The 27,021-nt window shown below is 42.6% G+C and overlaps 1 protein-coding gene across 1 annotated transcript in view; it reads right to left on the bottom strand.

Annotated features, from left to right (window-relative positions):
* SLC25A21 (solute carrier family 25 member 21) overlaps positions 1-27,021 on the bottom strand; it is a 249,608-nt gene that overhangs the window by 112,379 nt on the left and 110,208 nt on the right. The window contains exon 3 of the mRNA XM_075282913.1: positions 16,629-16,677. Within this exon, the coding sequence (XP_075139014.1) occupies positions 16,629-16,677 (49 nt within the window). The remainder of the gene's footprint in view (positions 1-16,628; positions 16,678-27,021) is intronic.

The following is a 27,021-nucleotide window of genomic DNA, read 5'->3' as shown; positions in this document are numbered from 1 at the left end:
CAGTAACCAGCAGACAGTTCTTGATGGAGGAAAAGTGCAAGAAAAGTAAAAGAAAAAAGTATACAAATAAATTGCAACATTCCCTATCTTTCCTCATGCTGCCATACACTTAAGATATACGTCGGCTGAAAAATGCTCAGGCCCGGTTCACATCTGCGTTCGGTATACCATTCGGACGTCCACTTGGGAACCAAATACCTAACGCATTAAAAAGCGGTGAGTAATGAAAGCACACGGACCCCATAGACTATAACGGGCTCTGTGTGTTTTCCGTGCGGTGTCCGCACGAATCATGCGGAGACAAAAGTAGTACTTGATGTACTTTTGTCTCCGCATGCAAAATACACAAACCCCATTATAGTCTATAGGGTCTGTGTGTTTTCATTGCTTACCGTTTTTTAATGTGTTCGGTATTCCGTTCGGGAGGTCCCCAAGCAGATGTCCCGAACAGAATACCGAACACAGATGTGAACCGGGCCTCAGTAATATTGGTAGTACCATCAGTTACCATTGGGAATTAGTACATGGTGTGAGAGAGTGAAGGATGTGGTCTGGGAAGACAGGTATGTCCCAGCCAGGCAGCTAAAGGGTGTTTGGTAAAGATTCACACCAGGGAGGTCAGCTGACTAATCTGGCCCTAATAACAGTCTGAGTGTGAAGACTAGCAGGGTGGCACCATACTGACAGAGTTGAACTGTCCAGACCGGACCTCCAAAGCAGGTACTGTGCCACCCGTTGTTGCCAAGGTGGGAGTCTGGTAGCCAGTCTCCTGTATAGTCAGGGAAAAGTTTCCTTACGTTTAAGTTAGTTTCTCAGCCGAGAAGGGTTTTATTTATCCTGTGGCTTTGCAAAAGCAGTGTATGCGTTACATGTGAATAAAGCCTGAACCTTTGTGCAATCCAGTGTCTGTCTCCCTGTTTGCTGCACTGCTACCGAGCATCTACCTGAGTGATTCCCCACATAGGGAACATTATTTCTATGGCATCATATATAGGGGTCAACTAAGCCAATGACAAACTTATTAGACTGAGCTCCAATTATAATGATAATTATTATTAGATCACTATTGATTCTATGGTGTATTATATTTAATCCTTAAGTACTATCATGGTGTCTATCATACACCACTATCATAGAGGGCAGCAAGCAGAGGCACTCTTTTCCTAATTACATCCTGGAAAACAGATTTGCATATTTCCAATAGACCCCAGTGGAGCGAAAATGGCTTTGTAAGTCTCCATACGCCTGCAAAGGAGCTCTCTCCCTAAGGAATGATATTATCCTCAGAACCTGGTCTAGAAGTCTCTCATCTCTGCCAAACAGTTTTCCCTACACTGGGCTGATGAGATCCAACAGATCGGAACAGCGCTGTCCACAGCTGGGATTCTGTTCCTTGTGGAAAAGATCTACTGGTTTGGCTAAACCTTGCATCATAGCATTAGGCTTGTTGAGAAAGTCTTGCATGATGTTTAAGGGGGCTACCCCTAGAGGGCAGCAAGCAGAGGCACTGTTTTCCTAATTACATCCTGGAACACAGATTTGCATATTTCACACATATCATTATGATAGACACCACGATAGTACTTAAGGGTTAAAGAGGAGTCATACAATTTTATTGAAAATTTTGCTGTGTTTTTTTTTTTTTTTAATCGAAAGCCTGAAGCCGCTTCAAAAGAAATAGTAAATATTAACTCCTGGCTCCAAAAAATGCAGCAAAATCTGCAACAAAACAAAACTTTTCTCAATTTTAAGATGATTTTATATGTTCATTTATTTATTATATATAAAAAATACTAAATTAAGAAAAAGTAAAAAATATATATTTTCATAAACAATCCCATTTATGCAACATACATGTGGTGACATCACTTGACACCCTGTGATGTCACTATGCATTGTAAATATATGGGTTGCATTGATGTGGATACTAAGGACCCCTTAGGACCCAAGCTTACTATTAAGGAGCCATATGTGTTCTCCCATCGAGTCCACGGCCTGGTTCAGCTCTTGTTTGAGGTAGGAAACAACTTAACCTACACCTTGTTTATGGTAATGTTTCCTTTCATATAGTCTAATTGGGACTGTTCATTCTGGCTGTCAGGAATTAGCAGCAGCGACCTTGATTCCACAAAATACATCATGCCTTAAGAAAACTCCATCTATTAGACGTGACGCACAAGGGCCTAAATCACCGCGGACTAAATGGACTCAATGGCTGCAATTTGGAAGCAATCTGTGGGATACATTGAAATCCTATGATATATTTAAGTCGTGGACTGGGACAGAGGGAAACATAAAAGGAAAGATCTGAGGTTTCTTTCCAAACAGAGGGCGTCAGATCTTTCTTTTCATGTTCTTTTTAGAATGTTCATTAATAATAATATATTTGTTTTACTTAATTACAATGGGCTGTTGCAGAGTTTATTATTCTTACTGCCAAAGCAGCATACATAAAAATACCGTACTGCCCGCACTGTCGGGACTATATATCCACATAATGATTGCACTTCCACAACTCTATACACATAAACAGAATTTTTTGCATGCTGTCAGCAATATATACACAGGCTGTCAGCATTACATACAAATCTAGGCTCAGGGCACAGATATGTGGGACACAGTTAAGGCTATCTCTAGGAAGACTGTCATCAGGAGGCATAAATACAGCTTTGCTTATATTGTCAGCGCCGCACATAAATACAGATCTGCTTACAATGTCAGCACAGCATTAATAGCAGCATCACAGATTTCCCTGTGTGATATCCCTTCCAATCATTATTACAGCCATAAAGAAAACTCACCATCTAAATTGTAATATACTCTCTATATTGGGGTGTCTCCTTCCTTACCTTTCCCTGTATGTGTTATGAGAGCAACAGCTTTTCAAGACAATATTGTGTCATGACGTGGTATGCCATAGGTGGCCACCCAGTGGCTCTGTTGTGTGTTGCGGCCTTTTGAGGGTGTCACAATATTGTTCTGAATTGATTACATGAAAAATTGGAATCTTTAGCCAAATTCTTTAAGGTGGAGCCATCTGTATTTAGAAATTATGTACAGGTTTGATCGTGTTTACTGGTTTATCAAGCAAACTATCCAGGTGATATACCTTAAATGTTGAATCACGTAAAAAACTGTATGTTGTATTTTACTTTGAGGGTGAGTTCACACCTGCGCCCGTCCTCCACTTCAGCCAATCCAGACAGTTTCTGTCTTCTGCCCCGAGAAACTGGAAAGGGGACAGAAACCCGGCGGTCAGTTTCAAACCCATTTACCTAAGTGGGTTTGCAAACTGACCGCATGTGTGCATCTTGTGCTTCTCCATGGCAGAACGTGGTTTTTTTAACTGGACACAAAGTACTGTATGTCCGATTTTGTGTCCGGCTTAAAAAACGGTTTCGCGGCATTCCGCTCTGGATTTGGCCCAAATGAATGAGCCTAGTCGGGAGGGAGGAGTTGCGAGGCAGACGTCTACAGCTGAATTAGCTGCGGAATCTGCCTGAAGAAAGAGCATGTCACTTATTTTTTCCAAATGACCGGCTCCAATTGATTTGAATGGGAGGCGTTTTTTTTTAGCCAGATTCTGATGCGGATTCCACGTTAAAATCCAGCCTAAAAAACCCCGTCTGAACCCAGCCTTATGGTAGTAAAGAGAAGTTGGAAGGGGTGGGACAAGTTTCTGACTAGTCCCAGAAATAACTAGTAAAATTCACTGTTTAACTCGTAACCAGGTGGTCACTTTTCGGAAAGTCACCTCACCCATAAAAGACAATAATCCTCTCCATCCTCTTCCCTGGTTTAAGACCAGGCACCAGATTACATTTTTCCATTTGGATTATTCAAATAATTTGTAAGTATTATTGTTGGTAATTAGAGATGAGCGAACAGTGTTCTATCGAACACATGTTCGATCGGATATCAGGGTGTTCGCCATGTTCGAATCGAATCGAACACCGCGTGGTAAAGTGCGCCAAAATTCGATTCCCCTCCCACCTTCCCTGGCGCCTTTTTTGCACCAATAACAGCGCAGGGGAGGTGGGACAGGAACTACGACACCGGGGGCATTGAAAAAAATTGGAAAAAGTCATTGGCTGCCGAAATCAGGTGACCTCCATTTTAGACGAATAGTGGATTTCAAATCCGGGTCATATGAGAATGTGAACTTTGTGACTATGAGACAGGGATAGCTGTACAGGCAGGGATAGCTAGGGATAACCTTTATTTAGGGGGGAATGTTATTAAAAATAACTTTTTGGGGCTCTATCGGGTGTGTAATTGTGATTTTTGTGAGATAAACTTTTTCCCATAGGGATGCATTGGCCAGCGCTGATTGGCCGAATTCCGTACTCTGGCCAATCAGTGCTGGCCAATGCATTCTATTAGCTTGATGAAGCAGAGTGTGCACAAGGGTTCAAGCGCACCCTCGGCTCTGATGTAGCAGAGCCGAGGCTGCACAAGGGTTCAAGCGCACCCTCGGCTCTGCTACATCAGAGCCGAGGGTGCGCTTGAACCCTTGTGCACACTCTGCTTCATCAAGCTAATAGAATGCATTGGCCAGCGCTGATTGCCCAATGCATTCTATTAGCCCGATGAAGTAGAGCTGAATGTGTGTGCTAAGCACACACATTCAGCACTGCTTCATCACGCCAATACAATGCATTAGCCAGTGCTGATTGGCCAGAGTACGGAATTCGGCCAATCAGCGCTGGCTCTGCTGGAGGAGGCGGAGTCTAAGATCGCTCCACACCAGTCTCCATTCAGGTCCGACCTTAGACTCCGCCTCCTCCGGCAGAGCCAGCGCTGATTGGCCGAAGGCTGGCCAATGCATTCCTATACGAATGCAGAGACTTAGCAGTGCTGAGCCATTTCTGCTCAACTACACATCTGATGCACATTCGGCACTGCTACATCAGATGTAGCAATCTGATGTAGCAGAGCCGAGGGTGCACTAGAACCCCTGTGCAAACTCAGTTCACGCTAATAGAATGCATTGGCCAGCGCTGATTGGCCAATGCATTCTATTAGCCCGATGAAGTAGAGCTGAATGTGTGTGCTAAGCACACACATTCAGCACTGCTTCATCACGCCAATACAATGCATTAGCCAGTGCTGATTGGCCAGAGTACGGAATTCGGCCAATCAGCGCTGGCTCTGCTGGAGGAGGCGGAGTCTAAGATCGCTCCACACCAGTCTCCATTCAGGTCCGACCTTAGACTCCGCCTCCTCCAGCAGAGCCAGCGCTGATTGGCCGAATTCCGTACTCTGGCCAATCAGCACTGGCTAATGCATTGTATTGGCGTGATGAAGCAGTGCTGAATGTGTGTGCTTAGCACACACATTCAGCTCTACTTCATCGGGCTAATAGAATGCATTGGCCAGCGCTGATTGGCCGAATTCCGTACTCTGGCCAATCAGCACTGGCTAATGCATTGTATTGGCGTGATGAAGCAGTGCTGAATGTGTGTGCTTAGCACACACATTCAGCTCTACTTCATCGGGCTAATAGAATGCATTGGCCAATCAGCGCTGGCCAATGCATTCTATTAGCGTGAACTGAGTTTGCACAGGGGTTCTAGTGCACCCTCGGCTCTGCTACATCAGATTGCTACATCTGATGTAGCAGTGCCGAGTGTGCATCAGATGTGTAGTTGAGCAGAAATGGCTCAGCACTGCTAAGTCTCTGCATTCGTATAGGAATGCATTGGCCAGCCTTCGGCCAATCAGCGCTGGCTCTGCCGGAGGAGGCGGAGTCTAAGGTCGGACCTGAATGGAGACTGGTGTGGAGCGATCTTAGACTCCGCCTCCTCCAGCAGAGCCAGCGCTGATTGGTCGAGTTCCGTACTCTGGCCAATCAGCACTGGCCAATGCATTTCTATGGGGAAAAGTTAGCTTGCGAAAATCGCAAACTGACAGGGATTTCCATTAAATAAAGTGACTTTTATGCCCCCAGACATGCTTCCCCTGCTGTCCCAGTGTCATTCCAGGGTGTTGGTATCATTTCCTGGGGTGTCATAGTGGACTTGGTGACCCTCCAGACACGAATTTGGGTTTCCCCCTCAACGAGTTTATGTTCCCCATAGACTATAATGGGGTTCGAAACCCATTCGAACACACGAACAGTGAGCGGCTGTTCGAATCGAATTTCGAACCTCGAACATTTTAGTGTTCGCTCATCTCTATTGGTAATACATATGGCTTTATTTTGATGTTATTTTTATTTTTGCATGTTCTTTTTTTTTACATCCAGGAAAATGGAAAAATTTATTTTAACAAAAAAAATGCTACTAAAGAAATTTTTTACATAATTTTTCCTTTCCGTTATGGTACTTTTTATGTAAGCGATACGTAGTGTTGTGTTGTTGGGGTCAAGGTTAGAATCTTTGGTATTTTTTTTTATCTTACATTTTTTTTTTACTTATCTTTTTATTTTATTTTTTTTTTAGACATTGTTCTCGCCATAAGTACATGATAGACCTTTGAAGAGAATTTTAACTTCACTTTTGGTTGTTTTTCTCTTCATTTTCTTTGCAACTATAGCTGATAAATTACAGTCTCCTAGTGTAAATACAGAGCTAGTCTGAGTCCTTTAGGACCCAACAGCTCCTGTAGTTCTCAGTCCCCAGTGGATGACAGGGCCACCGTTCCAAAAGGGGAGCTGCATCATGGCGGCTCCCATAGCTGCATAAACAGTGCTCATAAAGGAATTGGGAAGGCAGAGATGGAATAAAAAAAACAACCCATCCCTGCCTTCTCTGTTGGATGTCCTACTGCTCTTACAGCCGCGACTCCCTTCTTCTGCAACTGCAATCTGCATACATTGCGTTGAAAAGCAGGAGGAGCTGAGCTCCCATCCTATTAATAACCCGCTCCACCGATTTGGCTGAAAGTTTCCACAAACATAGTCACTACACTCGATTGCACAATAGGCTACTTTTTGTCACAATAGCGCACATACGTTTGTGCCAGGACCCCTACAAAACCCAAATTCACACCACCATCTCTGCAATCTCACACTCTTTGGACCATAGCAAGCCCCAAAATTCATATTGCCCTCTACAGCCTAGCCCCTAACCCCACACAATCACATTTACATATACTTTACCACTTTGCCCCTCACCTTAACGATACTCCAGGAGGCTCTCTATAACGCTCCGGAGCAGCCATGTTTGCCAACCCCCACTGCTCTGACAATCCGCGACACCGCCCACCCATGTAAATACCCCTAGGTGGTCTAATAAATGCAAAAACAAAAAAAAAGGAAAAAAAAAATAAAATACAAAATAAAAACTATTACAAATTCAAATCCCCCCCTTTCCCTAGAACACATATAAAAGTAGTTAAATACTGTGAAACACATACATGTTAGGTATTCCTGTGTCCGAAATCGCCCGCTCTACAAAGCTATACAAATATTTTGCCTGGACACTTAACGCCGTAGCAGCAAACATACTGAAAAGTCCAAAAACGCAGTTTTTTCACTATTTTCATTATCAAACAAATATCAATCAAAAGTGATCAAACCAATAGCATTTCCCGAAAATGCAACAACTACAAACTACACCCGGCCCCGCAAAAAAAGACATTCCGCGACACAGACAAATAAAAAAGTGACTGCTGTCAGAATATGGCAACTTTTACAAACAAAACAATGTCAACACACTACTGGCAGAAAATAACAAATCATACAATGTCGTATATCGCGGTATATTAACTTCAAATACCTCTGTCCCAAAGTCACTATGTACAGTTTCTCAGAACATCGTATAGCAGCTCAAATACAAATTAGCTTCAACACAAAAGTCTGTCTGAATTACAGCAAAAACAAGATAAAGTTACATTTCATATCCCATACCTTATACACAGTACGAAAACCTTACCCACGCCTGTATATACCCAATTCTACAATCACCGCAGACGAAGTCGCGGGTACCAGCTAGTTAGACTCATAAACTCAGAATAAGCAGATATGAATAAATATATTAATAAAATAAATCCATTCCTCCTGCTCTATAACATACTACCACTAGATAGGATCTCATTTGAGACGTAATATGTTCTTTCTAATAGTCAATATTATATAGAAGTTCTTAATTCCAAAACATGAATGTGAAAATTAACCATTTACAATAAATGGACGCTATCTGGTGAAAGTAGTCAAATAAGACAGACTGCTAATGTATGGAAACAATTCTGCTCCACCAACGTGTTGACGTCCCATGTATAAATAACATGAGGAGCCAGGATGAGATCTCCCAGTCAAAGGTAATTGAGGAACCTGGACGGCTTCCGTCTGCTCCATGCAGGGTCCTAGTGCTGGAACATCTACTAGGAAAACTTCCAAAGAACATCATACAAGCCATGAATATCAATGAGTATTGTGTTCTTCTTCTCTCCTTCATCTCAGGGCCTATGGTCCTGTCACGCAAAGGAACCAATTTTCTCCAGGCCTGGCTGTTTACTCAAACAAACCAAACAGGAAAAAAGAAAACTTCTACACAAAGTGGAGACCGAATGTGCCTGGGGATCTTCAGTCAGCAGTTGTGCTGTTTATTTTCCATGCTGATGATGTAAGGGACGTTCTGTATTCAAGGTATCCCGGCCTAGTGTGGTACTATGTGAGCTCAAGGTATGAGCGCTTTATATATACCTATAATAGAGGACCGATCACCAAAAAATCGACACTTACTGATTCCTAATACTCTATATACAAGAACTGTCCAAAAGTTTGGAAAAAAACTTGGTGCAGAAAAATTCCGCAAAATAAGTATGCTTTCAGAAATGGAAGGGTTAATAGTTTATTTTTGTCAATTAGCAAAATAAAGTGAATGAACAAAAGCGAAATCTAAATCCCATCCATATTTGGTGTGACTGCCCTTTGGAGAAGGTGTCTCAGAAGTGATGATATGGCCACACAGAGCCCTGATCCCAACATCTTCCAGTCTGTCTGGGATTACATAAAGAGTCAGAAGGATTAGAGAAAGCCTACGTCTGCAGAAAATCTGTGCTTAGTTCTCCAAGATGGCGGGAACACCTCCCTGCTGAATTCCTTCAAAAACTGTCTGGGAACTGAGAAAAATTGATTGAATTGCCAAAAATAAACTGTATACCTGAAATCATTCTTATGCTAGGTTCACACTAGCGCTTGCTCTCTGTTGTTCAGGTCCTGAGGCAGACATCGGTTATATTGGTTACACACATCGGTTACACACAAAACTGACCCTTTTGACTGTAATGGGGTCCATTGAGTGGTCGTGATTTTGAAAGTGGTGGAGCAAAATGTTTACCATTCAGGACTTTTTTTCTCCACCAATTTATGGCAGAGTCTGTGACAGAGTCCCCAGCAGTAACTTCAATGCAGATGTGAACCTAGAGGACCCAGATCAACTCTGCAGTTCAGGTTAGATAAAAGGTTAGGCTAAATATATAAGCTCCAATTACACGTGAAATCAGTCAAAGAAATAAAAAAAGTATTGTTAAAATGCCCCCAAAGGTATATGATGGCCTTATAGGAGGCATAATGTAAAATAGTAAAAAAAAATAAAAAGACATAAAAATTAAAGTAAAATAATAAAAGGGAATCGCCCAAATACCATGCCCACATAGCAGGTTCTAGCCCTGCCCCAGTGACATAACTACAAAGCAATTACCATAATGGAGATTACTATAACTATTTTTAAAAGCTTTTTGTATGTACTATTAAAAAAACAAAACATGAAATATATGAAAAACACACACGTTTCCCTTCCTTTTTTGTTTAAGGGCATAATCTGAGAAGAACTCCACAAGTAAGAAGGTCTCATCCATAAGGTTATTGTTGGTCACCAATGCAGAGCAGGGTACTCACTGGCTGTGTGAGAAGTCTAAGATGTGGGTCATAGAGGCATTAGGGAGAGATGATACAGGGACCTATTAAACCATATATGTCCTACTAAGAAGTCTGGGTAAGGAATATGCAAATATTTTAGTTCTAGCACCATGTGTTATAATCACGTCTCCATGCACTGAGTTCCCATGACAGACTTTAGTGTAGAACCTGCAGCCGATCAAGGAAGACAAAACTGCCAGTGGAGTAAGACGGCAGCACCCTGGACCAAGAATCAGACAGTGGATGTGTCACAGAAAGCCTTCCATTCCCTGTAAGCACTGTATCTAAAGTGTAGTCACAGTTCATAGCTCTTCTCTAATGGAGCAGAGCAAAAAGCAGGCAAAATAGGAGGAAAATTAATAGGGGATCACTTTAAATTACTGGAATAATCCTTTAAGTTATTTAAAAGGGTTGTCCGACCCCATATTGAATTTTCATACTGATGACCTAACCACAGGACACCCGGAACCCACACAAATTGTTCTTCTCTAGCAGCCTCTGGGTGCCATATGCTTGCTAGCGGCGGGTGCTGTGTTCAGCACCACTCCTTTATATGTAATAGGAGCAATACAGTAGCCCAGTCCAATGGTGCAGTGGTTCCATTGGACTACTCTGTGGATAGGTCAGCCGTATGAAAATTCAATTTGGGGCCGGACAACCCCTTTAATTCATATAGCGGAAAGAAGCTCTCAGTCTTGGGCTTACATGAAAGCTTTCAGGCACTGATCTTCCAATGATCAGGACACATTCCTGTGGGTTTTCATTGTACTAGAAGATTTGGGTAAACTGACAGCACCTTTTGTCTCCATATTACAGGCAGTGAGCCATCAGCGGTGCTGGAATATCTCACCAATGACATGTGTAATTCGCACCTTCGGAAGTTAATTCATTTGCTTCCATACGGCACTTAATGTGCAAAGAAACCACTATAACCCCAATATAAATGAGTGACAGGGATGCTTTACATATCATGTGGCATGCCAGTTATGAAGCCCATTATACCGGTACATATGGTGGAATATACAGATTGCAGCATTACTCTGTAATAGATTTCTCTATTGTTCTGATATTAATGCACAGCTCAATGTCTACCATTGGTATTCTTTAGGTTGGTCCACATGTGCCATAAAAATTCCACCATAAATTCATTGGGAGGCAAATGCTTCATTCTTTGGATGGCTTCCTCCCAATCCTGCCACTGAAGTGAATGGACATTTTTCTCAGGACATTTTTCTATTGCCAGCAGGAAGATTTCCACAGTAGATTTTGCCTGGTGGCTCCTGCCACAAAATCCACAGTGTGAACCTAGACTAAGGAGGAATGCTTTGAATGCAGTAGGTGGCACAGTCACGGACAGTACGCATGGCCAGGAGTTGGATTCCTATCAATCTACTGATGGTGTATCTTATGGATAGGCCATCAATCTGAGATTCTTGTGAAACCCCTTTAATTCACATCTTACACTAGGTTCACACTAGCATTCGAGTTTCTGTTCTTCGGGTCTGCTTGGGGACCCAAAAAATAGAAACCCAATCTGCAGTTACCTGCAGAAACCTGTGGACCCTGTGGAGGAGGGGGTCCGCCAGGTTTCCACCTGAAAAATGTGGAGAGAAAAGTCATGCCACAAATGTCTGATTGATATATACTTCTCAGCAAAATCTACAAAACGGACAAGGTGTATAAGTCCTGTAGCCACTTTATGGTAACAACTGTATAGTGAGTCCATACTATTGGGTATGCCACCCCTTGGCGACCACCATCACTGCAGCACAGCACTCACAGGGGAAGAGACCCAGTAGTCCCCCAGCTGCCAGGCCAATCCTCTAGGCTTGGGGCACCATACCACCCCACTACTACAGCACTACAGAAATGGCAGCTCTCACTACACCATGTGCTATCCCTCAAGTATGAGCCATCAATTAAACGGTGCAGGAAATCCCTTTAAGACATAGAGAAGGTAGCTAATATAATAAACAATACACAACTGTGCCCCTATTAGGCAGTGGGTAAAGCTTTACCAGTTCTGTTTTATATCAATAAATTGGTGAAACTGGTATTTCATGCCATTGTGCATTTTCGATATTGACCAATGCTCTGTGCATCATATCTGAGACATCCAAATAAAAAAAATAAACCGAGAGACAATAACAAGTGTTCAATGAATCAGCGATGTGTACACTCACTTGACTGTTACACCCTATTAACAAATGTAACGTCAAGCTCTCCTCATTGTACACATTCTATCAAAAGTGACAGTGGATGAAGTATACTGCAGAGTATGAATCGGCTAAACTGCTTCACCCCCCCCCCCCCCCCATTGTACTACGTCTTCTGTACTGACCTCTGCTTCACTTCATCCACAGCAAACGCATCAATCACCTTCATGTCAGAAATTTCAACCAAGCTGTCCTCTTATGATGAAGAATAATCGGGTGGAGTCCGGACCTGAACAAACCCTAAGGCTGCGATCAGTCAGAGCTGATCGTTCCTTTATACCGTAATTCACCATTAATCCCGGTAATCTTACTACTTCACAATCTGATCCGGTTTCATTTCAACCTTATAACTACATTTGAGAAGCTTGTCTCCTATACCTGTCAGGCTAAAGAGCACAAGTGCAGCAGATGACCCCCTCTGTACACGCACAAAATGGAGCATTTTACTTATCGGTCTGAGTAAGGAAGGGGGTTCACATCTGTGCTCGTCGCCCAATTTGTACAATCTGGCCGGTTTCCATCATGCCCCGCGAAACTGGACAGGAGACGTAAACCCAGCGGTCAGCTTTCAAACCCATTCACTTGAATGGGTTTGTAAAGTGTCTGCCCGTATGCGTCTTCTGCCTGTCCATGGGGAAACTGTTTTTTTGGGGGGTTTTTTAAGTTGGACACGCAGGACTTTGTATTCAGCTAAAAAAAAAACGGTTTCCCTGTGGACAGGCAGAAGATGCCCATGGGCGGCAACCTTTGCAAATCCATTAAAGTGAATGGGTTTGAAAACTGACCGCCGGGTTTCCGTCACCTTTCCAGTTTCGCAGGGCAGAAGACGGAAACCGACTGGATTGTACAAAATGGACAATGAGCGCAGGTGTGAAACCCCCCCCCCCCCCTTACCGTCTTTAGAATATTAAGGTGGAGATCGTGGTCTGTGTATTGGCTATGTTCATAAATTCTACAATTCTTCACGGGATCTTGGGAATCAATTACAATGATACGTCCACAGATATTTGATTGCTGTTTATTACATTTTTTGGCGGAGCTTAAAAGGTGCAAACAGCAGTTTAGCACCCATTTACCGGTAGATTTTTTCCAACTACAGCCTTCATATGGGTTTATAGTTCAGCCATTTTCAGATCTAGGAATACCTAATGTAGTTATGTTTGTTTTTGCTAATTTCTTTTTTAATATTTTTTTTTACTTTTATTTTCAGACCTCTTGGGGACTTGAACCCAAGGAGAATTCAATAGTCTTCTGGCTGTCCTTGTAACAGATTGATTCCTCCAGATCTTGCTCCAGGAGCGATCCTGCTAAACATGGCAGCACCCATGCACCCTAGTATTCACATGCTGCAACTGAGGCATTTAATGGGAAAAATGCTGAACTGGCGCCATCCAATGTACTATTACTGCGGATGTTAGGAAGGGGGTTAATACTTGAATACAATAAAATAAAGAATTAATCTGTATAAAGTATATATACAGAAACGCTGTAAATAAATTCCATTGCTGTGTTTAATTCATTCATTATTCTGATCCGAGGTGTAATTTGTTTTATACAGTATCTACATTTACAGTTCTGTTGGTTACTATAGGAAATAGTCAAAAGGCTTGTTGTTAGCAAGCAAAGCTCAAATAATGCAGCAAGATGGTCAGGAGTGTACAGGGCAATGCTTCTCCAATGGTCCATTACTGTATGTATGTTCCAATGAACATAGAGCAGGTCCTATCCAAAGCATGGCCCTCATAGAGCCGCCATAGGGCCCCCATAAAGGTAAGTACTTCATGGAATACATTCAGATGTCACTCCAAGTGTTATCCGAGTGCAGTCCGATGCAAACTCTGCCTCACGTCGTTTTTATTCCACTGGATTACTATATGGTGTCGGTGGGATAATCGTACACATCAGGGAGAGTGTTTGCCTACATAGGCAGTACGGAGACTTACAAGTCATTCCTGCTCCGCTATATGGTGTCGGGCATCAAAATGAAATGCCCTGGAGTAAAATTCAATACAGAAAACTCTCTGCTAACATTACAGAGGAACGTTCATTTCCTCTGACATTACCGATGCTATATACTGCTAGAAACCTGGAGATGATCTGAACTCAGCACACAGTTAGTTACTGGTATGTGCCCTGGTTGCAGGGATGTTGGTGCTGTTAGTTTCAGCATCGATAACCCTGCACAGTCAGAGGGGCCGGCTTTATAGCTCAGCATCATTGCTGGACTGTGAGGAACACGCCTTGACAGTAATCTTCAATAGTATTGTACCGTCTGGGGGTATACCTCACAGTCCAGGGATGACGTTGAGCTATAAAGCCGGCCCCTCTGACCGCGCAGGGATATTGGTGGTGAAACTAACCAGGACAAAACGGACCCGGCTGCAGAGATATAGGCAATTTAGTGCACTGTCAGCTTTTTAGTGCTATATAATACTGCTAATGTCAGAGGACATGACAGGTCCTCTTTAGGGACCATGGGAAGAATATGCAAATCTATCTTCCATGATGTAATTAGGAAGTCAGCTGTTGCCTCAGTGTTGCAAACCATGGTCCCTTGCAAAGTGGAGTACTAAAGGCTTATTAAGTCTCCACACACTTATATGGTTGTCTCTCCCCAAGGAGTGACGATATCCCCCTAGGTCCTCTTTAGGTAATCAATGAATGCTGGGAGATTTCAGCTCTGAAGCCTCCTGAATTTGACATATGCTTTAATAAGCCCCTTTCTGACACTTGACATACGCATACAGTACATCGTAATACCAGTTCAAGTCTATGGTATGGACTCAGAAAATAAGTGAACTTGATATTTGGAGATTAATGGCCATATTACACAGTGGATACCACCAACAGTCTCTTGCATGCTTGCTGTGATCAATGGTGATTGAAGCATCTGAGCAATTACACAAGCAAAGGAATTCCTCTGTCCACCAATGCACTTCCCCAGTGACCTAATCATGGGGAGTGGTCAGCATAGCAACTATTACATCCTGCAAGGATCATGGGAAGAATATGCAAATCTGTCTTCTATGATGTAATTAGGAAGTCAGCTGCTGCCTCAGTGTTGCAAACCAATAGAGGGCGCTGACTTGAATGTGCAAGCCTGTCTTCCCTGATGTAATTAGGAAGACAGAATTTCAGTGAAATAACCCAATAAAGATTTGCTCCCTTTAGCACCATGCTTGACCTTCCAAGAGGCCTTTGTTTTGCAATGATGCTGGGATTATTACCAGGTATAGTCTCTCAATCGAGGATGGCCGTTTCGATGTACTTGCATCTCGTCAGCCCGATGCTGATGACTATAACCTGGTAGAGGTGAGACAGGATGTAATAGGCTGCTGTTAAAGAGGAACTTTCATGTCCTATATCATTGGCTGTGTAATATATCACTGGGAAGATCACAATAAGTTGAATTCAGCACACTGTCAGCTTTGCCGGTATCTGCCCTGGTTGCAGAGATATTGGTGCCGATATCAGAGAGCCCAGCCTTATAGCTCAGAATCATTGCTGGGCAGTGATGAGCACCCCCAATAGTCAGGTCTATAGAAAAGCATTGTAAGGATGGTATTCTTAACCACCCAGTGATGATGCTGAGCTGTAAGGCAAGTCCCTCTGAAAGTGCAGTGATATCGGTGCTGTAACTAACAGCACCGATATCTCTGCAACTAGGGTCAGATACCAGCAAAACTGACAGTGAGCTGAAATTAAAGCACTGCCATCTTTCCCGCATGGCCAATGTAATATTTTGTCCTAATTAAAGGGACAATATACTTCAATACTGAATATTACAGCGCATTCTACATGAGATCACATAGTAAAGTTCTGTAGGACTAAAAAAAAATCAAAAGTAAAAAAAAAATTACAAATATTAAAAGTTTAAATAATCCCTAGTTTTCCATATCAAAACTCAAAACAACAAAAATCGAACATACTAGGTGTCACCGCATACAAAAATTTTCAACTATTAAAATATGAAAAAATTATCCCATACAGTAAATACTGTAAATGAAAAAAAATCGCCTAAAAAAGTGTATTAAAAAAGTCATCTATATCCTAAAATGGTTTACATAAAAACTACAGCTTGCCCCGCAAAAATCAATATACAGAATGTTGTTCCACTATTCAATTCTATCTACTGAATATAATAATAATATAATAATAATAATAATAATAATAATAATATAATAATCGTGCTGTAATCTGGTAACAAGTATTTTATTACATTATAATAGGGATATTATTACGTTTGTAGATCCTTTATCATGTGCGTGAAAAAACTAAAGCAACAGTAATGATGTAATATAAATAGTTAGAGAGGCCATGTGGTTGGGCAGGGTTAAAAACCACATAAAAAAGCGTAAAAAGGCAATCCTTTTATACCATGGTTTTCAATGTGGTTATGTTTTTTACAGGTGAACACTTTTACATAACCTGTTTTACCTGTAAGAACAAAAACTATTGAATGGGTTTTGTTTGGAAGCGATTTTAACTGCACCCGACCGCACAGCCCGAATATATCCTTTTATTTCCATATTCAGACCCAAGCTTACCGTGTCTTCACCACATCCAGGGGGTGCATCAAGCAAATTTCCACCAGGCCTGTCAGGGATAGAGACAGAGATAAAGTCATCAGAATTTCAACAGGGTTTTCAGAGTTACCAAAAATAACATTGATTATCTCGTGTCAATGGGTCTTAACAAGCGGTGGGATATCTTGGGCAACAAGTGAACAGTCAGTTCTCAAGTTGATGTGTTACAAGCAGGAAAACTTGGTATGTATAGTATAAGGATCTGAGTGACTTTGGACAGGGTCTAGGTTAGAGCATCTCCAAAGCAGTGGCCTTGCGGGGAGTTCCTGGTACGTAAATATTCTTAAAAAAAAAAGACAAACGGTAAACTGGTGAGTCATTGGCAGCCAAGTCTCATTGAGGCTCGTGTGGATCTAAGGTTAGCCCATCTTATCTGATCCCACAGAAGAGCTACTGAAAATGTTACTAGTGATTACAACACAAAGGTGTCAGAACACACAATGCACCGCAGCTCTGGGCAATGTGCTGCTGTCATACCATGGCTCCTGCCATTGCATTGTGTATATTTTTACATGTACCATCAACCGAACATTAACCATCAACACTAGAGATGAGCGAACAGTAAAATGTTCGATATTCGTTTTGAATAGCCTCTCAATATTTGCCTATTCGAACAAATATCAAATCCCATTATAGTCTATGGGGAAGAATGCTTCGCTACAGGGGATCCCACCATTCAACTCAGGAGATTCACCAAGTCCACTAAGACACCCCAGGAAATGATGCCAACACCCTGGAATGCAACTGGGACAGCAGGGGAAGCCTCCCATTGACTTTAATGGTAGCATTGAAGTCAATGGGAGGCTTATTCTTCAGCGCTGAAATTCCACACCAAATTCCTCACTATTTTCCTGCGTGTGAATGGACCCTAAAGCCCCTACAGTGTCCAGCAATATAGCAGCAATAACTCATCACAGTTCTTCCCGCAACACTTTTCCCAGAAAGTCTGCAGAGGTTTCCTTTGCGGACTTTCTGCTTCCATTATACCTCTAGGTAAACCGCCAGCATTTGTGTAGGTATAATTCACATGCTGCGCATATTTTCTCACATTCGCTAGAATCCCATTCGCTACACAGTGACTGTAAAACGCTGCAGGGGCCCTGGCCTTAGTGTTTATTCTTGACTTTTTGTTTCCAAAAAGAGTGCTACCCCAGTCCACAGACGGCGTGTAATACCGCAGGTCATCTAATTCACTTCAATGATACGCACAATTTGTGGACAATGGTGACACTGTTTTTGGAAAAAAAATACAGTAGCAATGTTTCTCTAAGCATGGACATCAGGTCCCACCTTCTCCAGACGGCAGGCAAGTGTCACTTCATTTTTAGCCAACACTGGCACAGTGGGTATCACACACAAACTTTTTTCCTCAAGGAAACGCCTGGTAATATGCCCAGCAATGAACACTTAAAGATCCGGTCTTGTTTGGGTGAAAAATGATCCCTTAGACAAGTAAAACGCTGTCATTTAGAGGTAAATCAGTGCAGGCGACATTCCTTCCTCGGCAGTATCCCATTACATTGCTGATAACTGATAACAGCTGTTATTCCTGTCACTTCAGCCTGACTACAAGAAGATGCATCAAGAAATGGTGACACAAAGGATCATCACTTGTCAGCAATGGAAAGTCCCATCAAGAAGCCAAAGAGGTTTTCCTGGATTTAGATAGTGCTGACTTTGGATAGATCAGGATCAGGGGAGGTCTAATACCCAACAACCCCACCAATCACATAGTAGCCAACAGTTCTGGGAATTAGACACTGCGATGGCGTTGGGCTAAATGAACCACAAAGTGGGCAGTATGTAGGAGTTTTCTGGACAGGAAAGGGAAGTCCTAAGAGGTTTGGGCACTATTAAAATATCCAGGGATTGGCAACTATGCCATCAGAGGATATCATATGCCGAGGCAACTGGAATTAGCACTGCAAGGAAGCCACCCCCCCCCCCCCCTGACAGTACTCGTCCATAGCCCTGTACTGTCAGAGGGGGCATTCCTTACCACCCAGCGATAACGCTAAGCTGTGAGTATTGCCCCCCCCCCCAGTACAAGTATATGGACGAGTACAGTCAGGGAGGGTGTTCCGAACACCCTTCTGACAGTGGGCTGAGATCGATGCCGTTATAACAGCCCCGGAATCTCTTACCTCAGGGCACATAACACAATTACCTTTCATGTCCTCATAGATTGGCGGTATTATATACTGCTAGAAAGCTGAAAGTGCGCTGAATTTAGGATATTGTCATCTTTGATGGTACTCGCCTGTGTGCTGAAATTAACAGCACCAATATTCCTCCACTGAAAAAAGGGCAGGCTTACAGCCTGGCATCACCATTGGGCTGTGAGGAGCGCCCCGGACAATACTCTTCCATAGCCTTGTACTGTCATGGGGGCGTTATTCACAGCCCAGAATACTGGTACAGGATCTAAAGGGGATAAACTACAAATTGAAGCAGAACTTGTAGGGTACGTTTATGATGATAGGTTCACACTTGCATTGGTTGTCTATTGTTCTGGTCAGTTGAAGCCCGACGGACCACATTGGGGTTTATCAGGTGTCCGTTGTTTTTAAACGTACAACTTTGCATGTACAACTTTTTACATCCATCGATTTCAGGCGAACACTGTGACGACGCCACAGAGATTTAAACGTAGCCTGAGACTTGTAAGTATACATTAACATTACTGATTTAACTTTTTTTATGTACGGTTTCGTAAGCTTCATCCGGCTCTTTTTTGGCCGTACCAGTAGCTAGGGGTCAGCAGCATTGACAGCATCCCCCACAGCCAGGTGAGCCTGCAGTGACACATGCAAACAGGCAGCTTGTAATTAGCTGGACTTCTGCCAAGCCAAATATTTCAGATCAGTTTCCTTAACAATTTGCTTTAATCATTTATTAATAGACTTTCTGGCTGGGATACAAAAGGTGAGGTTGAAATAACAGAAGAAGAATGCCAGCCAATAAATCATCGCAAGCTTGCAGTGCTGACACAGGGCTAACCTCTTCAAGTGCTGCTCGGGCCACTATCAGGGCAAGGATTCCACGCCAACCTGTCCGCCCTGCCTGACCAATAAAAGGATGGTCAGAAAATGTGGTTTACACAATCTATAGGAAAATGCCATAAATAACAATTGCCTAATAACTCGTCATCAGAAAGCATCCTGCTTTAGCACCGTTCCACTATGGGGAATTTCAAGCCACCCACATCTACATACAGAATCCATCATCATCGCCCAGAATAAAATGCATTATCGTGATCTTTAGTGACAGACTGTCATAATCTACTGACAGGTGTATGTCAACCCATGTCTGCAGTGCAATGAAGGAGTGCAGACAGTCAGTATTGTGCTGAAAGGTAAGACAGGACAGGCACAGGGAAGGTGAAATCCTCCAAACCCTATAGAAGCTAATAGCTATAGTTCAATATTAAAGGGGTCTGCCCACCATGCCCACCAATACAACATAACTGTGGATAGGGAATGAGTGAAAATCAATGGGGATCCTACTGCTGGGACCCCTGCTGATCACAACAACAGAAGCCCCTTGGACTTCATTGAAATGAATGGAGCGACAGTGTGCCTGCATGACCACAGCTTGTAATGGACGGGTTGACAAGGGTTGGGGGCAGGAATTAATATAAGGCCTCGTTCACATCTACGTTGGTATTCCATCCGGGGGAGTCTGCATGAGTACCCCCGAACACAACTGCAAGCGCTGTGCCAGTGAAAGCACACGGACCCCATAGACTATAACGGGGTCTGTGTGCTTGCCGCGAGATCTCCGCAGGGATCATATGGGCAGGAAAGTACCGGTACTTCACAATCTACTTTCCTGTTCGCATGATTCGTGTGGGCAGCACACGGCCCCCATTATAGTCTATGAGGCCTGTGTGCTTTCACTGCAAAGCGCTTGCAGTTGCGTTTGGTATTCCATTCGGAGGGTTGCATGCAGACTCCCACAGATGGAATACCAACGCAGATGTGAACCAAGCATAAGACTTATATAAAAATAGAAAATCTGTTTTGACGTTATCTGTTCATAGTAGATGTTTTGAGCATGAAAAACAGAACGATTGTATGAATAAGACCTAAGCTTGGTGCATATAGTATACTATAGGGGGCACATTTACACTAGGTTCACACCTGCGTTTGAGTTTCGGAATGGGGAACAGAATCCTTAGGCGGATACCTGGTGCAGGAGTGAACCTAGCCTTATTACGTTACTTGCACCTTTTTTTGGCATAGATTTCGTCTTTTCGTGGTCTGTTTCAACCCTTGGACTTTTTTCCAGATGTTATACTGCAGTCGCCACTTTTACGTTTTGCTGAGAAAAGGGGCATGGCCTAAATGCAGATCTTGCTGTTTTGTATTTTCATGCTGTATTGAAAGAGGGACAAAACAGCAGCGCTGGAGTCCTGGGTTCAAATCCCGCCAGGAACAACATCTGCAAGGAGTTTGTATGTTCTCCCCGTGTTTGCGTGGATTTTCTCTCATTCTACAAAGACATACCGATAGGAAATAAATGTACATTGTGATCCCCACATTAAAAAGTACATAGCTAAGGTGTATCTAAAAAAAAAGGTGTATCTAAGCTATCTATGACATGTAGCCAGAAGGTGCGCATGCATCATAAATAGACATAAGAGTAAAACTAGTCTAAAAAAAGGGGCAGATGATAAATAACCCCCTATGAGTTCAGGATGGGATGAAGTCTCAGAAGACATCATGGGACAGTAGTTATATGTGGGCAGAGTTTTCCTTTAACCATTTCTCTGCAGACTTTTATTCCGCACCAGCAGGAACGCTGTAACAAAGCCTGCAGGATACTTTTTCATGGTAAAATGCTAAATAAATTCATTTTCCTCCACCCCTCCCCCTAATGCACACACACGCTGGCGCTCCTTTAGCTGTCAGCACTTCTTTCATTTCCTAGTAAAGGTCTTTTAATCGTATAAGGAGGAGGAGGAGGATGGAAGACGCAACGCATGCTGAAGACTTTCCATTGCAGAATCTCAATCTGAAATGTCAGAAAGTTCTCAGCAAGATAATCTACATAGTACAGGGGTAAAAATAATGAATACTACACGGATACTGGTGAAGATAGAATCAGATAATTGAGTCATTGTGAACCCGTCATATGTTGTTACAATGTAGAACCCATACTGTACCAGTGAATACATAGAGCTGCATAGTTATCTGGGGGTTCACCAATATGTTAGGGAGCCCTGAGACTGGTCTCCCTGCCCCTGCTCATAGGCTTAATAAAGGGTTATGTCCCACCCCAAACAACCCTAGACTGTGTTAGGCCACCTATTTATGGGTAGGCTTTATTAAGCTGTGCGCCTTTTTACTGCAGAACAATTTGCTGAGATTGTTTCCAAAATTTCCGGACTGCCCCATCAAATTGCGGACAGTTGGCAATAACATACTCTCTATGCAGAATCGTGCAGCTTTAGCTTGTCAAGCTGAAGATGAAATTTTTTCAAGTGTTCCTAGTTAAAAACAAAGACTTGTGTGTCCTTTGCCTCTTAGGCTATGGTCCCACGGTCCAGAAAAGCAGCTTTTTTGTTGCGTTTTTTTGAGTCAAACCCAGGAGTGACTAGAAGAGGAATGGGAAATATATAGGGGGTTCTAATACCTCTCCCTTCTGCGGAATCCACTCCTGGCTTTGGCTAAAAAAAAACCACAGCAAAATCTGCCACAAAAAAGCTGCTTTTCCGCAACATGGGACCTTAACCTCAGGCTAAGGCCCCACGGGACGATAAGCAGCACTAAAGTGCTGCAGGAAAATCTACAGCGGGAACGCATTGTGGTTCTTCCCGCAGTGCTTTGAACAGAAAGTTCACAGAGTTTTCCTCCGCAGACTTTCTGATACCATTATGGCTACGGGAAAGCCAACGGCGTTTCCATACATATATTTTGCATGCTGTGATTTCCAAAACCGTGATGGTTTTGGAAATCACAGCATGTCCGTGCTGCAGTTTTTAGTGCAGAGTGGGCATGGGATTCGCATGAATCCCATCCACTTTGCCTGTTCTGTATAATACAGCGATTTTTTCCTGCGCCGTTTCTGGCCCTGGGGCCCAGGCCTTATTCTGGTTTCTCTGAGTTTTGCCCGATGGTGAAACCACCCATAAATACACTTTCAGGCTAAATTTGCACATTCTGACAACTCAGTATTTTCCTTATAGGTTTAACAAGGGAAAACAATCCACAAAGTAAAAATTAAATCAAAAATGCTGCGGAGAAAAATATGATGCGTTTTCACTGCGGTTTTTTAGTTGCGTTTCGCTATGTAGTCTTTAGCCTATAACATACTAGCCAATATTTAGGCATTGGTGTGCAGGGATACAGTGCACCCAGGATGCAGGGGCACTTTTTGGGAAAGGCCGTGCCCCCAATGGGTGAGGTAATGCCCCTTCTGGACATTGGTAAGCCATCTTATAGGCATCACCAAGCCCCCTGGGCAGGAAATGTGCTGTCCATGTCCCTTTTCTGGATGTGACCAGCAAATCACATGGAAAATGGCTGCTTGCATGGGGTTCCTGGAGATTTGCCTGTTCTTGTAGGGGTTCCCCCTTTTTCTGGGAGTCTCCTGGACATTCTAAGACACTTGGCAAGTATGATGGAGGTTTCTGCAGTGAGGAGCTTCATATATTTTACAGTCTACCAATTGAAATGCATGCATACAATGTCAAATTAGGTTACTTTGGGTCCTCCAGAGGAAATTATTTTAAGGGCGCACACTCCACCATGTCATGTCTTTTAATGGCAGACATGACACATCCATAAGGTCTAATAGGGTATTTGTAATGAACTCATAAGAAATAGACCTTTGTGGCAAGTGACTATGACTATCTGCTGGATTATTGGGGAACTTTTATTTTGGACAAAACAGTACAACCCTGCATATATACAGTATATTTTTGGCATTACGCCAGTGACATGTTTTGACACATATCAAGGAGATAGCTTCTGTGCCTGGTATCGCAGCCTAAAGGGGTTATGGCAGGATTTCAACTTATCACTTATTCACAAGACAGGTGAGGTTCCCATCACTAAGACCTCCATTGATCTCAAGAATTGGCGGTTCCTTGTACTCCATCTGTATATGATGGGACTGCCAGAGATACAGCTGCCAAGTGCTTTCCATAGAGATGAATGGAAGGGCAGCAAGAGAGCATGGATCCCAGTGGTTGGAGCCCCCGACTCTCAATCAGACACTTGTAATGTTACCCCCCCCTTAACAGTATTGAAATGAATGGAGCTTTATATTCGCTAAATTGTAGCGTAAGGTAAAAATAAAAACAATGAATTGCGTACAATGTATACACATGACATTGACCCTTCCAAAGTCATACAGATAGATATGCTACATAGCATAGGTTTTATGAGCTCATCTGTTATAGATTTTCTGTTTAGACATGTTCCTTATTTATACATCCAAGATCTAGACTTCTGATAAGACAAAATCCAGCAGCGCGGCTGTAAGTGACAATGTATAAGGAACTGTATATGAGCCAGCGGAATGATACAGATGAATAAAGATGTTCTGCTTGTCATCTTGGCAGGACTGTAACCTCTGAAACCTAGCCATGACATATGGACCTATCCTAGGATGTAGAGCTGCAGCACCCCCTGGTGGAATCAGGAGGAAGATTGCCTGAACTGTAAATACAGCACTGTAATGTCACTTGTCACCTACTATATAATGATAATGTTATATGGCTTACAAAGCACAGTGGATTAAACAGCGGTATTGTTTCCTTTACATTTTAAAGATATCCTCATAGACCCCTTTGAAATCCCCTTCTGTGTTAATATTATTACAGCAATGCCATGTTAGTATATACAGCACATAATACATATTTTTAAGCTGGACATCCCCTTTAAATATAAAAACTATCCCCATTACCTCGCTTTAAGTAATTCAATGCACTGCAGGGATGCTGAGATTTAGGAGGGGGCCCCAGTATTATTGATAATCCAGCCCTTACTGGCCACTGTCAGAATATAAAACCACAAAAAGGTATCAACTACTGAAGATCACCAAGTTTTCGTGTTTTTTTTTATATAAAACCACAGTATGACTAAGACTCACAAGCAATATCTGTATGTATACCTTTGTATTCATATCATATATGAATCATATCGAAAGAAATAAAAGACCTACGATCAGATAGCAACAAGGGGGTGAGATGGGTTCAAACTGCAGCTGGCGAACACTAGACCAATGCTGGCCAAATCCACTGACCATATAATGTGGGTGGTGGTCTAAACACAGGAGAGAAGGATTGGACTGGTCGGATTTGAACATGCCCAATCCTTTTGTTCCCGGGGGAGATAAGATACTGATGAGTCTGGCAGCAACTTCTACCCTGCCCTGTCCATTTCATACATAAGCATTAGCCACATAAAGCAGGAATGTATATGTGGGCGGAAAGGAATGGCCGCAGACCAAATCAATGTATGATGAATAGCTATCGAAAATAAAGTGTATGGCCAGTCTATGGCTAGGACTTTACAGGAACATTCGTTGCCTGCAAGCTATGGTAAAATCACACCATTATATGATCTCAGTGTCTCACTATGAAGGAAAAAGTCACGGAAAGTGTAGGAATTTTTACTATTTTCTAAGGGTATGTTCACACTGCTGTCATTACAGTACGTTGCTGTCATCCGTCATAAGTTGACAGCAATGGACATTAATGATAGTGGAGTAACAGACCCAGACAGAGCCCCTTCGTCTGTGTCCGTTCCCATTGACTCTAATGTAAACATGACGATGGGCACGTTCTTCCGTCATGTAAGATGACTTGAATCATGCAAGACTTTTTCCTCCATCAGAAAAGTAACAAACGTTATGGAAGAAAGCTTCTGTCATGGGGGTGAATGCAGACAGGAGGCTTCGTCTGTATCTGTCTTTTAATGTCCGTTGCTCTCATCCTGTGATAGATAAGAGCAACGGACATTGAATAAGGAAATTGCGCACCTAGCCTTAAAAGACAATATTGAAGTTGTGCGCAAGTCATGGTACTGCCAACTGAAAGGTAACAGCATATACATGTAGATTTGCATCCCTTTCAGGGTCTGTAGAGAGCTGGGAAGTAACAGAGCATCTATTATATCAATTCAGAGAATTCAGAAACAACTGCTTGAAATCTTGAAAGACTTGAGGACAACTCAGGAACGTCTTCCAGGTCAGATTTGCAGGGGAATGTCTCAATAACAGGAAAACATACATTAAAAAAAAGTCAATATCATTGGACTCCAAACACTATCCAATGTGTATTAGAACAGGAATGCAGTGACTGCACGATGACATCATAGATGCTGATGTCATCTGTGTCCCATAAAATTATTAGAGGCGCACGTTACAGTGTAGAACATAGACTAGATTTTAATGAACAAACCTGTTAACGAGGAGTTAATTGGACCGGTTTCGCAAGGATCAGTTGATACTCATATTAAACAGACTATATTTGCTCTTATAGTGATCCACAAGCAGTTTAACAGGGTATCACAGGGTTTTTATGTGAATTCTCCCTTTTCCTTTATAAGTTTGGTCTTGTTCCCTAGACTGGTAAAATAAGATGCTGTTAAAATGTTTTAAGAGAGCGCCAGAGGACACAATAAAATGGCAGATGGCCGTGTCCCTGTAAGCTCTGCACCAGTAATCGGGGACTCTAGTAGGGTCTGCGTCTTTATCTGCTGCTTTCCATCTAACAAGTGACCCCTTATCGGAGATAGGAGAAATACTGTAATCTGCAGACGGAAGAAGGGCAGCATCACAGCACTTGTAAATCTACTGCAGGTAATATTAAGATGTAAGACCCTCCCTCAGGTTTTACATAAAGCCCAAATGCTAAACCTGTAATCAGGTTTTCCATCTACCATATACCTTCTAAAATATGGCTGCTACATATGGACACCTATACATAGTCTCTGCTCGCTCATATCCAACTCCCAAAGAGGCAAATAGATGCAATTTTCATGCAAATTTGCATGAACTCCCCACTTTTGTGGTTTGGCTTGAGAAAATGTTGAAGGAAAATCTGGACCATTAGCAAGTATATAGGATATATTCTGAATGATGCATCCACCTGACATAGCCCGAGTTAGGTACAGGTATAGGTAGTCAGATTTGGGAAGATTTGGCCATATGAAATAAGTGGAAGAATGGACCATGCACCCTTATGCTAGCCATGCACATTGTGAACCTGCTGGCCAAACCTTCATTTGGTTAATAGTTTGCACTCCTGAGCCCTCCTATACATGTTCTTAGCTTGGAAGGATGTGTGCTTGTTCTAGATATGGAGATGGGAGTAAGCCATTGTCTAGATATGGAGGTGGGA

The sequence above is a fragment of the Leptodactylus fuscus genome, chromosome 7 (assembly GCF_031893055.1).
Source record: "Leptodactylus fuscus isolate aLepFus1 chromosome 7, aLepFus1.hap2, whole genome shotgun sequence".
Lineage (NCBI taxonomy): Eukaryota > Metazoa > Chordata > Amphibia > Anura > Leptodactylidae > Leptodactylus > Leptodactylus fuscus.
Note: the sequence above shows the minus strand (reverse complement) of the source record. Positions and strands in the feature narration are given on the sequence as shown.